At 48.3% G+C, this 14,366-nt stretch overlaps 1 protein-coding gene across 2 annotated transcripts in view; it reads left to right on the top strand.

The window, feature by feature from the left end:
- GLI2 (GLI family zinc finger 2) overlaps positions 1–14,366 on the top strand; it is a 192,321-nt gene that overhangs the window by 66,375 nt on the left and 111,580 nt on the right. For both annotated transcript variants that reach the window (XM_075829056.1, XM_075829055.1), the window contains exon 2: positions 7,130–7,279. In XM_075829056.1, coding sequence (XP_075685171.1) covers positions 7,159–7,279 — 121 coding nt within the window. In that variant the 5' untranslated portion in view covers positions 7,130–7,158. The remainder of the gene's footprint in view (positions 1–7,129; positions 7,280–14,366) is intronic.

The raw sequence follows: 14,366 nt of genomic DNA, 5'->3' as shown, positions 1-14,366 counted from the left end.
TAAGTGCACAGGAAGACAAACAGGGAACACGCAAGGGAAGGGGCAGTAGCCACGGAACGCCACGAGGAAACGGGGCGGCGAACGAACAGTCAGGACCAGGACGAAGTGAGTACACCCGAGCGGGCACGGAGACAGAAGCAAGCCAGGGGCAAAGCAAAGCAGGTGAAGCAGAACTGCAGCAAGGCAGAAGCACGGCAGAAGCAGGCTGGAGCAAGCAGCAGTGGGGCCAGGAATCCAAAAGAATTACAAGCACTGAGGGAGAGCACAGGGCAGGTAATAAAGGGCAGGGGGCGGAGCTAACTCCGACAGACCAGGCCGCGATAGGCTCTCCCACTCCTGAGCCTGCCACCCTGGTTGGTGGGAGATGGTGTCAGTCGAACAGGTCTGGCCTCAGGTGTGGATTGATTAATCCCAGGAGTATAGCTAGATGAAGTACCTGGCAGATCCCTAACAGTACTCCCCCTTTTATGAGGGGCCACCGGACCCTTACTAAGGGGACCCGGTTTAGTGGGGAAGAGGAGGTGGAACCTCCTGATCAATACCCCAGCGTGAACATCACGGGCAGGTACCCAAGTCCTCTCCTCCGGCCCGTATCCTCTCCAATGGACCAGGTACTGGAGGGAGCCCTGGACCATCCTACTGTCCATAATCTTGGCCACCTCGAATTCCACCCCCTCAGGGGTGAGAACGGGAACAGGAGGTATCCTCGAGGGGGACCAGGACGGGGAGCAGCGTTTAAGGAGGGAGGCATGGAAGACGTCATGTATGCGAAAGGATGGGGGGAGCTCCAGACGGAAGGATACAGGGTTGAGGACTTCAATGATCTTATAAGGTCCAATAAATCGGGGAGCAAACTTCCTGGACGGGACCTTAAGGCGCAAGTTCCTGGACGACAACCAGACCAAATCCCCGACGACAAACCGGGGGTTAGCAGAACGTCTACTATCCGCCTGAATCTTTTGTGCGCTCTGGGACGCCTCTAGGTTCTTCTGAACCTGGGCCCAGACAGTGCACAGTTCCCGATGAACCTCCTCTACCTCAGGATTATTGGAACAACCAGGGGAGACGGAGGAGAACCTTGGGTTAAACCCGAAATTACAGAAAAACGGGGAGACCCCTGACGAGTTACTGACCCGGTTATTCAGGGAAAATTCAGCAAGGGGAAGGAATGAGACCCAATCGAATTGACAGTCAGAGATGAAACACCTTAAATATTGTTCCAGGGATTGGTTGGTCCTTTCCGTTTGGCCATTAGTTTCGGGATGGAAGGCGGAGGAGAAGGACAGATCAATCTCCAACTTTTTACAAAAAGCTCTCCAAAATAAGGAAACAAATTGTACCCCTCTGTCAGAAACGATATTGACTGGGGCCCCATGGAGACGCAGGATGTGTTTCACAAACAAAGAAGCTAACGTCTTGGCGTTAGGTAGCTTCTTAAGGGGCACAAAGTGGCACATCTTGCTGAAGCGGTCGACTACCACCCACACCACCGACTTGCCCTGAGATGGAGGCAAATCGGTGATAAAATCCATGGAGATATGGGTCCAAGGTCTCTGGGGAATGGGCAAGGAACGTAGTAGGCCCGCAGGTCGGGACCTAGGGGTTTTGGACCTAGCGCAAACCTCACAAGCGGCGACGTAAGCCCTAACATCTTTAGGCAACCCAGGCCACCAATAGTTTCTGGTAATGAGGTGTTTGGTGCCCAAGATGCCAGGATGACCAGATAGAGCGGAGTCATGGTTTTCCCTGAGTACCCTCAGCCGGTATTGCAGGGGAACAAACAGTTTGTCCCCAGGGACGTTCCCGGGAGCTGCACCCTGATCAGCCGCGATATCAGAAGCTAAATCAGAATCCGTGGCAGAGACGATTATACCAGGGGGTAAAATACAAGCAGGATCCTTCTCGGAAGGAGGATTGGCCATGAAACTACGTGACAGAGCGTCAGCCTTAATATTCTTGGACCCAGCCCTATAGGTAACCAAGAAATTAAATCTGGTAAAGAATAGTGCCCACCGAGCTTGTCTAGGATTAAGCCTCCGGGCCGATTCTAGGAAAACCAGATTCTTGTGATCCGTAAGGACCGTTACCTGGTGTCTGGCCCCCTCCAGGAAGTGCCGCCACTCCTCAAAGGCCCATTTAATGGCTAGAAGTTCGCGGTTGCCAATATCATAGTTACTCTCCGTGGGCGAAAACTTCCTAGAGAAGTAAGCACAGGGGCGGAGATGGGTGAGGGAGCTGGTACCCTGGGACAAGACGGCCCCCACTCCCACCTCGGAAGCGTCAACCTCCACAATAAATGGCTCCTCTTGGTTGGGCTGAATCAGCACGGGGGCCGAGATAAAGCACTTCTTGAGAGTCTCAAAGGCCTGGACGGCCTCAGGGGGCCAATGGAGGACATCGGCACCCTTGCGGGTAAGGTCCGTAAGAGGCTTAGCGACGACCGAGAAGTTGGCAATAAATCTCCTGTAATAGTTGGCGAACCCTAAAAAACACTGTAACGCCTTAAGGGAGGCAGGTTGGACCCATTCCGCCACAGCTTGAACCTTGGCAGGGTCCATGCGGAATTCATGAGGAGTGAGGATTTGCCCTAAAAATGGTATCTCCTGTACCCCAAAGACACATTTTTCAGTCTTAGCAAACAGATTATTCTCCCGAAGGACCTGGAGCACCTTCCTGACATGCTCCACGTGGGAGGACCAGTCCTTGGAAAACACCAGTATGTCATCAAGGTACACAACAAGAAAATTACCCAGGTACTCTCTCAGGATTTCATTAATAAAATTCTGGAAGACAGCAGGGGCATTACACAACCCAAAGGGCATGACCAGGTATTCGAAATGACCCTCGGGTGTGTTGAACGCAGTTTTCCACTCATCCCCCTCTTTGATGCGGATAAGGTTATATGCCCCCCGTAGATCGAACTTAGAAAACCATTGGGCTCCCTGAACCTGATTAAAAAGATCCGGAATCAAAGGAAGTGGGTACTGGTTCCTTACGGTGACCTTATTCAGGTTACGATAATCAATGCACGGCCTAAGACCACCATCCTTCTTCCCCACGAAGAAGAAGCCAGCACCTACAGGAGAAGTCGAGGGGCGAATGAAACCCTTGGCCAGGCATTCTTGGATATACACCCTCATCGCTTCACGTTCAGGACATGAAAGATTAAATATCCTACCCTTAGGAAGCTTGGCACCAGGCACCAAATCGATAGCGCAATCGTAATCTCTATGGGGGGGCAACACCTCGGAGGCCTCCTTAGAAAACACATCGGCGAAGTCCTGAACAAACTCAGGAAGCGTGTTTACCTCCTCCCGGGGAGAAATAGAGTTAACGGAAAGACATGACATAAGACATTCATTACCCCATTTGGTGAGATCCCCAGTATTCCAATCAAATGTGGGATTATGCAACTGCAACCAGGGAAGGCCTAAAACCAGATCAGACGATAATCCCTGCATCACCAGTACAGAGCACTGCTCCAAATGCATGGAGCCAACCAGGAGTTCAAAAACAGGAGTATGCTGAGTAAAATAACCATTAGCAAGGGGGGTTGAGTCGATTCCTACTACAGGGATAGGATAAGGTAAATCAATACAAGGCATCTTTAGAGACATAGCAAATTCCACAGACATGATATTAGCAGATGAGCCAGAATCCACGAAAGCACTGCCCGTGGCAGACCGGCCAGCAAACGAGACCTGAAAGGGAAGCAAAATTTTATTGCGTTTCACATTAACGGGAAATACCTGTGCGCCCAAGTGACCTCCCCGATGATCACTTAGGCGCGGAAGTTTTCCGGCTTCTTATTCTTGCGCCTGGGACAGGTGTTCAGTAGATGCTTGTCGTCCCCACAGTAGAAGCAGAGACCATTCATTCTGCGAAACTCCCTACGTTGTCGAGGGGACATGGAGGCCCCGAGTTGCATAGGTACCTCCGAGTCCTCCGTGGAGGGGCGAGGAGACGGGACCTCGGGGGGGATCGCAGAAAAGTCAGAGGGGAGCACACTGAAGCGTTCTAGCTGACGTTCCCTGAGACGTCGGTCAAGTCGTACTGCTAGGGCCATAACCTGGTCAAGGGAGTCAGGCGAGGGGTAGCTAACCAGCAGATCCTTCAGGGCGTCAGATAATCCTAACCTAAACTGGCACCTTAGGGCCGGATCGTTCCACTGAGAAGCTACGCACCACTTCCTAAAATCAGAACAGTATTCCTCAACCGGTCTCCTACCCTGACGTAAGGTCACCAGCTGACTCTCGGCTAAAGCAGTCCTGTCAGTCTCGTCGTAAATGAGTCCGAGGGCAGAGAAAAAACGATCAACAGAGGAAAGTTCAGGGGCGTCAGGAGCCAAGGAGAAGGCCCACTCTTGGGGCCCTTCCTGGAGTCGGGATATGATGATACCCACCCGCTGGTTCTCGGAACCTGAGGAGTGGGGCTTTAGGCGGAAATACAGTCTGCAACTCTCCCGGAAGGAGAGAAACGTCTTACGGTCCCCTGAAAACCGGTCAGGTAACTTGAGGTCGGGTTCTAGAGGTGAGGTGAGGGGTACTACTAAAGCAGCGTCACCCTGATTGACCCTTTGGGCCAGGGCCTGGACCTGTAGGGAGAGGCCCTGCATCTGCTGGGTCAGGGTCTCAAGGGGGTCCATGACAGCGTCAGCGTAGGAGAAATGGTAGACTAGGTAAGGGCTTGTAATTATGTAATGGCAGGAAGGAGGTGAAGGGAAAGTGAGCCCTAATCTACCCACCGCCCTGTCCCTGCCTACTTGCAACGACCCGCCCTAGGCGACGAGGTACAACTGGGCGGCGGTCCCTACGCTGGCTAAGTGCACAGGAAGACAAACAGGGAACACGCAAGGGAAGGGGCAGTAGCCACGGAACGCCACGAGGAAACGGGGCGGCGAACGAACAGTCAGGACCAGGACGAAGTGAGTACACCCGAGCGGGCACGGAGACAGAAGCAAGCCAGGGGCAAAGCAAAGCAGGTCAAGCAGAACTGCAGCAAGGCAGAAGCACGGCAGAAGCAGGCTGGAGCAAGCAGCAGTGGGGCCAGGAATCCAAAAGAATTACAAGCACTGAGGGAGAGCACAGGGCAGGTAATAAAGGGCAGGGGGCGGAGCTAACTCCGACAGACCAGGCCGCGATAGGCTCTCCCACTCCTGAGCCTGCCACCCTGGTTGGTGGGAGATGGTGTCAGTCGAACAGGTCTGGCCTCAGGTGTGGATTGATTAATCCCAGGAGTATAGCTAGATGAAGTACCTGGCAGATCCCTAACAGGAGTAGTACACACCGTTGTAGGAAATCTTCAGTTTCTTGGCAATTTCTCGCATGGAATAGCCTTCATTTCTAAGAACAAGAATAGACTGTCGAGTTTCACATGAAAGCTCTCTTTTTCTAGCCATTTTGAGAGTTTAATCGAACCCACAAATGTAATGCTCCAGATTATCAACTAGCTCAAAGGAAGGTCAGTTTTATAGCTCCTCTAAACAGCAAAACTGTTTACAGCGGCGCTAACATAATTGCACAAGGGTTTTCAAGTGTTTTCTAATCATCCATTAGCCTTCTAACACAGTCAGCAAACACAATGTACCATTAGAACACTGGAGTGATGGTTGCTGGAAATGGGCCTCTATACACCTATGTAGATATTGCATTAACAACCAGACGTTTGCAGCTAGAATAGTCATTTACACATTAACAATGTATAGAGTGGATTTCTGATTCATTTAATGTTATCTTCATTGGAAACAACTGGGCTTTTCTTTCAAAAATAAGGAAATTTCTAAGTGACCCTAAACTTTTGAACAGTAGTGTATGTGCTCTGTATGTTATATGTATGTGCTCTGTATGTTATATGTATGTGCTATGTATGTTATATGTATGTGCTCTGTATGTTATATGTCCCTTATGCGCTATGTACGGTATGTTGTATGTTATATGCATGGTATGTGTGCTATATATGTGTTACTAAGGTATCAGTTTAAGTCCCATAGAAAAATGATGATCCATCCAAATAAATACAACAGGTAATAATGTAGTCCTGATCGTCGTCCGCACTCGTAGATGGGACGATAAGATGCAGCCGGACTATATAGAAAGTTTTGCAGCCAGTATATTAGAAACTTATTGAACTTTTCATTATACAATGAAGAAGACTGAAAATTCTGGGAAAAAGTGTTCCCGTCCTCACCTGGCACCTCATGCGGAGTGTCCACCTGTGTCATACACGCCAAACCCCAGGGTGCATCATGGGACTTATATTGGACATATAGAACGTTTGAACCTTTTTGGGCTGAATATCCCATTGTCTCCATAGATCAGACACTTTTTGAATGTTTTTGCCTCATATCCGGGGAGGGGTTCAGTGACCCCCGCAATGTCCAGGCGGCGTATACACTGTGACAGCTGCGGTCTCTCCCTCCCCCGTGGATATTCTCAGTCTGTCCTACAAAAATGTGACAAAGTCGTGTTCTTCGCAGCTGTGTTTTGTTTTGTGTGGAGAGGCTCAACATATTCATGAAATGGGGCCAGCGGCTCGCAATCTAATGTCCTCCCCACCGCTACACGCCCCAGGGTCAGGCCTAGATCAGCGCTCAATCACAATGTGTCGGTACAAGACGCTCATGTGACGCACCATGCAGCTTGTAAGAGGAGCGATTCCGATAATGGCTTACTATTGGGGAACTGCTATCTATGCCGTATAGGACTGTCATTTCTTCCACCATCCCTTACAGTTAAGAAGGTTTGTGAATCCCCCGGGTCAGCCCCCTCCCCCCTCGTTAGCTAATACTGCAATGTATATGGAGGAAGGGGGCGCAGGGTCACAATGCCCATGGGCAGGGGTTGTGGTTGACTTGAAATGGCGCCTCCTCTGCAAGGATCCCTTCATGTTGCTCCATGTTACTTCTGTCATTATTTCTGGTCCATGGTTCCCCATAACTTGTTCCTTGTAGGTTTGGGGCTACTAACCAACTTCTGTCACATGACTGTGCAGACAAAAGTCCTAATGTAGCCCCGACCTACAGCAGGTGAGTGTCCCCCATAATAGTGTCCCCCGTAATAGTGTCCCCATAATAGTGTCCGGCCTCATCCAGAGCGGATCCTTCCTAATACCGACATTCATCTTGTTTCAGGCTCCGTCAGTGGAATATGAGCCGCTGACATGGAAAACTCCGGCCCCGTCATCACAGCGCACAAGAAAGACGCTAAAACCTCCATGCTGGATGGAAACGGCTTCTCAGACGTAGGAAAGAAATCCGGGATCCTGAACACGTCACCAGGAGGTACCAAACCTGCTCCATGTACTGGTCCCACAGGGGCTGTCACCCTGCAGGATGTAAGAAAAGCTGAGTGACAACCCCTATGGGATCTACAAAGTCATGTATATAGATTTACACCCAGCTTTCCCAGAGACAGATATAATACAAAGGAAAAGCATCGATAACAACCGCATAGAAGACGATTCTATACTGACCGAGGTGTAAAGATGATCTAAACACGTAGGATGGGGGGAGTAGTGCTATGTGCCGCTCAGACTGTATCACACATGATAGGATTAGATACAGCTCAGCAGACAGTATCACACATGATAGGATTAGATACACAGCTCAGCAGACAGTATAACACATGATAGGATTAGATACACAGCTCAGCAGACAGTATCACACATGATAGGATTAGATACACAGCTCAGCAGACAGTATCACACATGATAGGATTAGATACAGCGGCTCAGACAGTATCACACATGATAGGATTAGATACACAGCTCAGCAGCACAGTATCACACATGATAGGATTCGATACAGCGGCTCAGCAGACAGTATCACACATGATAGGATTAGATACAGGGCTCAGCAGACAGTATCACACATGATAGGATTAGATACACAGCTCTGCAGACAGTATCACACATGATAGGATTAGATACAGCAGCTCAGCAGACAGTATCACACATGATAGGATTAGATACACAGCTCAGCAGACAGTATCACACATGATAGGATTAGATACACAGCTCAGCAGACAGTATTATACATGATAGGATTAGATACACAGCTCAGCAGACAGTATTACACATGATAGGATTAGATACAGCAGCTCAGCAGACAGTATCACACATGATAGGATTAGATACACAGCTCAGCAGACAGTATCACACATGATAGGATTAGATACACAGCTCAGCAGACAGTATCACCCATGATAGGATTAGATACACAGCTCAGCAGACAGTATCACCCATGATAGGATTAGATACACAGCTCAGCAGACAGTATCACACATGATAGGATTAGATACACAGCTCAGCAGACAGTATCACACATGATAGGATTAGATACAGCAGCTCAGCAGACAGTATCACACGTGATAGGATTAGATACACAGCTCAGCAGACTGTATCAAACATGATTGGATTAGATACAGCGACTCAGCAGACAGTATCACACATGATAGGATTAGATACACAGCTCAGCAGACAGTATCACACATGATAGGATTAGATACACCGGCTCAGTAGACAGTATCACACATGATAGGATTAGATACACAGCTCAGCAGACAGTATCACACACGATAGGATTAGATACACCGGCTCAGTAGACAGTATCACACATGATAGGATTAGATACACAGCTCAGCAGACAGTATCACACACGATAGGATTAGATACACCGGCTCAGTAGACAGTATCACACATGATAGGATTAGATACATAGCTCAGTAGACAGTATCACACATGATAGGATTAGATACACAGCTCAGCAGACAGTATCACACACGATAGGATTAGATACACAGCTCAGCAGACAGTATCACCCATGATAGGATTAGATACACAGCTCAGCAGACAGTATCACACACGATAGGATTAGATACACCGGCTCAGTAGACGGTATCACACATTTAGTCAGACACACAGTTGCAGAATTCCAGCGTTTGACTCTTTGGTGTCTTTATTTGGGGTTCAGGGGTCTTTATTTGGGGTTTTGGTACCAGAGATGACACCTGCTTTTTGGGGTCTTGTTACGGATTTTGCTTGGGGCTTCGAGTTCCTTTGTTCAGGCCTCAGATTTTCTGCACTTTTGATCTTTTCATTTGGGATTATTTTTGAGCTTTTCCGGACTAGTGGATGTCGGATGAAAGGAATTTGACTGAGTTTTTATTGTTTTACGGCTGTGAACAGAAAACCTCGGGGGTCTCTCCGTTGTATCAGAATAGACCATTTGTTCCATGTGATTAATACCCGATGTGAAGGAACTTGGGTTTTGACACGTTTCAGGGGGCGCCCCCCGTTTTATTAGGGTCTGCTTATTTACAAGAGCCTCGTGGCCGGAGCTCCATGCAGGTCTGGGGAGGGGGCAGCCTTTGAAAGCAGCAGGGGGTCGGTCCTGTGCCTTTAATTACCCCTGTGGCAAATGCTGAGGTGCGATTCTAGACAGACCATTAACATGGGGGCTGATGCGGAGGCCCCTTCTAATTGATGGTTTCCAGGAATGAGCCCTCCCCCACCCTCCTGATCTCCAAATATCCGTCCAATGTTTCTGGAGATTCCAGGACCTTCCCATGACAAAACTTCCTGCTCCAGATGAAATGGAAATGATCTGCAGGGAACATTTAACATCCTGGGGGAGGGACAGATACTAAATATAATTGGGGCCGACCTCCTAGATGGACAGTGACCCCCTTGACTGGTTCTGATGGGCCGATCGCTACAATTGTATCCAGTCTAGATAATCTTCTGCGAGGTAAACAACCTGCACTGATACACTGTAACAACCAGTCAGGACTGGAGAGAGATTTGTGCTTCTGCTGTATTTATCTTGTCTACACTGTAACAAACCATCAGCTGCGAGAAGTATTGGTTGCCGAACCTCTGGAAGTAAACGAGAATGTTTCTATTTACTAACAGCAAGCAGAGACCTTGAAAATGGTAAGACTCCAACACAGGAGGGTTTATCAACTTTTCTATGTTTTCTCGCGGAGAAAAGTCGCAGGCAACTCAAGGCGCAATTTGCGGGACAAACTGCCGCTTTTTGGCCACTGACGTCGCTCTCACCAGTTTTCTAGAAATATATTCGTAAAAGGAGGCGTGGCCAATGGCGACCTGACAAATTTTTTATAAGTTATGCCAGAAAGTGGCGGAAATAGATTTAATTCTGTAGTCAGGGGTGTAACGGGGGGCAGGCAGACCCCTAATACGTGACGCAACATCTGAGCGCTGCGTGCCTGTGTCGTATGTAACGTCCTGTCGCTGCTCGATAATGGCGCCTGAGATCTGGCGGGCGCGGTGCGGCGAGTTCACTGTATCATTTGTCGTCTGATCGTGCGCCTCTTAATAAATCTGTCGCGTCTTACTCCGGTGTATTCATCGCCAGTCTTCGTAAAACTGTCCCAAAGTCCGAAAGTTGCAGAACTTTATTATACGACGATTAATTTATATAAAACGGGAAAAATCCTTAATCCTTGGGGTAGAATTCCCTGATAAAAATGGCGCAGATTTCCTCTAGTTCAAATATTTATTTTCTTTTTGCACCACTTTTGGTTACAGACCGCGATGCACAATCTCCGCACGTGCGGGCGGTAACGACGTACAACCTTATAATGGAAACATCGGAACGTTCATCCTATGGGGTTAAATGATCCGTGGCGACCCGGGCGAATAATCCCGAGTTTCCGATATTTCACGACTTCCTCTGTCATCAGTAACAAAGTGGCAACATGAAATATTGTGAATCCAGCCTGGAATAGGAGCTCTGGGAAGCCCCGGTGAGGTGCCCGTCTCCCAGTAACAAGCCCCCTGCCCGCTGTACCCGCTCTCATCTCCTGTCCAATGAAGGATGAAAGCTGAGAAGTTACGGTGCGGAGCCGGGCGCAGAACTTACAGCGACAGCGTTTGAAGACTGAGCCGAGAGATGATGAAAGAGACGTCTAATCAGTCCTAAAAAGCCCTTAAAGGATCCTAATAAATAAGTCACGGGGACCGGCAGCGGGCGACGCTTTGTATTCAACTTTGCTGCAATTATGTTTCATGTTAACGAGGGGTTCAGGGCGAGAGATTGAAATAAATGCAAAATAATTCTGATGGAAGAATCGGGGCCGGTGCGGCGTGTGCGGTGTCGGGGAGAGTTCTGCTGGGACTTGTGGTTCTACAGCCTGAGACCAGGAACCAATGAAATAGGGGGAGGGGGAATTATCAGGAAATCTTCACATTGTTATCATCGTGGGGCTCCGGCGTTATGGAACAATCGCGCGTAAATCAGATCGAAAACCGTTTTCTTCTAGGCTGGATTCGGCGTTTCGCTGCGTTTTTCACAGCGTAATTTCTATGCGGACAGCGCTGCGGCCAGATGTTACATTAAAGTCGATAGTAAATTATTAGGAAGTCGACATACACAGCGTTTTGGTTTGTGGTCAGTGGCCGTGTTTTCTCAAAATGCAGCCCGCTCTGGGTATGGCGACTTTTTTGGCGTTTTTCCAGTAGGCAGGATAGGTCTTGAAAAACACCAGGGTACCAAATGACATAAAAAAAAGCGCCGTAAAAAACACAGGTAAAAACGCCATTAAAAAACGCAGATGAGAAGTGTCACTTAGCTTACAATTCCTCATCATTTTCAAGATCTCTGCTTGTTATCAGTGAATGAGATCATCCTAATTCTGCTCAGCCTGATGCGGTGTACACCATCCTCTGTATCAGCGGCACAAATCTCTCACCTGCTCTGATAGTTCGTTACAATGTATCAGTGCAGGTAAAATGTATCCGTCCTGAGTCCAGGATGGTTAGCTCACAAAGGCTAGACTGGATACAATTGTGACAACCTCTCAGCTGTGAGAAGTATTAGGTCTGTAAAAGGATTTAAGCCTCTGAATTTAAATAAGAATGTTACCATTCACTGATAGCAAGCAGCGATCTTGAGAACGGTGAGGAATTGAAACGCAAAGTCCATTAGAAAGTTGCAGAATGATAAAACCCTTGTTGATATTTTTGTATCGTTTCACCTACCGGAGACTTTCGTATTACCGAACAATTGCGCCTTTGTCGTAATAAAATACCGTTTGTGAGTGACGTCTCCTCACCGCTACATTGTAACGACTTCCAGATGGATTTCGGGTCATTTATTGGGCGGAGCCCTGAGTGACCGACCTCCGCCCAGACCGAATGAGCCGCGTTCAGCCTTTCCCTTGGACAGAGAAGGGTTAACGGCGGTGATCCGGGCCCTGATTTATTGTCGCCACAGGGAAAGTTGAGCGTTTAATCTCTCCGCAGTTTTCTGCTCTCCAAATTCTGTCACTTCTGATTTCTTCAAGACGCGGCAGAATAACGGCCGGGTGTGTAGCCAGACTGTGCAGGTTTAATGGCGGCTGTATTCAGATTGTTATCACGTTCGTCATGTGTAAGTGGCTTCCTCCGGGCGAGCGCCATTAAAGCCGTCCTTTATTTTACTTGCTTGTCTGCCGTTATTTATTTCTAACACTTTCCCGCTCTTTCGGAGAACACGACTAATGCAGATTTTTAATGTGTTATTTACACACAGAATGAGCTATTTACAACGGCGAGGACGGCGCAGGGCGAGCGGCTCTCGGTGCCACGTGCTGTATCTCGCTGAATAATCTGGGTCGCTAATAGAACCATTTATCATGGGGCCGGCAATTTATTTCGTGTGAACTCCTGAGGTGTCGGAGCTGCTGATTTGTGGGATCCACTTTACAATTTACAGACTGGATTCCAATACGTTCCGGGGCCAAGTACCTAACGGACTATTTATGATTTATTTCTGGTTCTTATATAGCGCCAACGTATTCCGCAGCGCTGTACAGGAGTGTCCTCACTCGCCGTCCCCGGTGCGGCTCCCAATCTAAATTCGCTATCTGTACGTTTTTGCAGCGTGGGCGGAAACCCACAAAAATACTGAGCGAACATCCAAACTCCATGCAGATCTGGTCGGACTCCAACGCAGGACCCCTGATCCACAAGACAACACGACCCCATGTAGGATCTCGATACATTATTAGTTACATCGTATCAAGAAGCCGGGCGACTACCAGCGTGACTACCATTACAGCACCCGTCACCCAGCTTTCCTGGGGTCCTGAGCGTTTATGTTTTAGGGGATGGATCTATGGACAACTATTCAACTTTGGCATTTAGGACTCCGGGACCGCCGGGTAACAACCTCCGAGGAGCTTTAACAGCGTTTATACCGCCATATTGAATGTCAATCGGCTTTTCCAGAAACGGATATAATTATAGAACTTTTTATCAACTTTACAAGAGGAGGCGACTCAAGAACTGATATTTTATTTTAGGGGAAAATGACCCTTTCATGGTAAATTCATTTTTTTTTTAAAACTTTTTTTCTTATTGGTGAATCTGTAATGATGATAACGCCCGAAACCCCGGACCCTTCCCCGATCTACTGCAGCGACGACAGCGAAGCTGTAAATGTGGTGGGTTATTAGCCGCAGAAGTCGCCCGTGATCCTTTAATCTACTTGTGGATAAAATGGCTTTTCCCTGCTCACATCTCGTGGAGGACGGGGCTTTGGCAGATCTAAATATCTCAGCAGCTTTTCATGGTTCATTATCTTCTTAATCCACTTCCTTAAGCGGTGGCGACTTGAGCGGGGATTCATTGTGCGGCTCGGCGTTACTGTACGGGGAACCGACGCCGGGTCCAAAACACGACAAATAATAAGCCGCTAAACCGAGAGCCCTCCACCGAGACTTCTGTCTGGTAAATGAATCTTAATTGTAGAATGAATCTGCAACTTCCTAATATACTCCTGTTTCAATTCCTTATCATTTCCAAGACCTCTGCTTGCAGTCAGTGAATGGAAAACGTATGACATGCATATGGCATATACAATCAATGTGTCATTAACGTTTGACATGGGAATGCCCCTTTAACATGCCTTGATTTTTGTTTTCCTGCCCCTTTAACTGTGCCACCCTTAGTCTCTGCCCGGGTTCATGGGTTGTAAATCTGGGCATTGATGCTGTCATTCTGTTTTTCCTGGATATTTATGCCGACCAGACTCTCATCCTGCGTTATTACCCTGGAAAGTCTGTGATTTTTTTTTATGCAAGGCCAGCAATGTTCTTCTGTAAAACCCAGGAGGACCTCAACATACCGGATCCTGAAGGAAGCAACGACCTCAGAGTAGTAGGTTCTATCAACCGCACATTCTTCTTGCCCGTTCTCGTAAATATCCGAGCTGTATCCAGAAAGTCGGCAACCGGGGAGTGGAAATATATACGGAAGTGACCCCCCCCCCCCCAGCCGGAAGCTCCGGACCGCCGGTCACAACCCAACGAGGGTCCCAAGACATTCTCTGCTTATTGGGAGACGTGAAGCATTGGTCTCCAACT

This window comes from Rhinoderma darwinii, chromosome 6 (genome assembly GCF_050947455.1).
Source record: "Rhinoderma darwinii isolate aRhiDar2 chromosome 6, aRhiDar2.hap1, whole genome shotgun sequence".
Taxonomy (NCBI): domain Eukaryota; kingdom Metazoa; phylum Chordata; class Amphibia; order Anura; family Rhinodermatidae; genus Rhinoderma; species Rhinoderma darwinii.
Note: the sequence above shows the minus strand (reverse complement) of the source record. Positions and strands in the feature narration are given on the sequence as shown.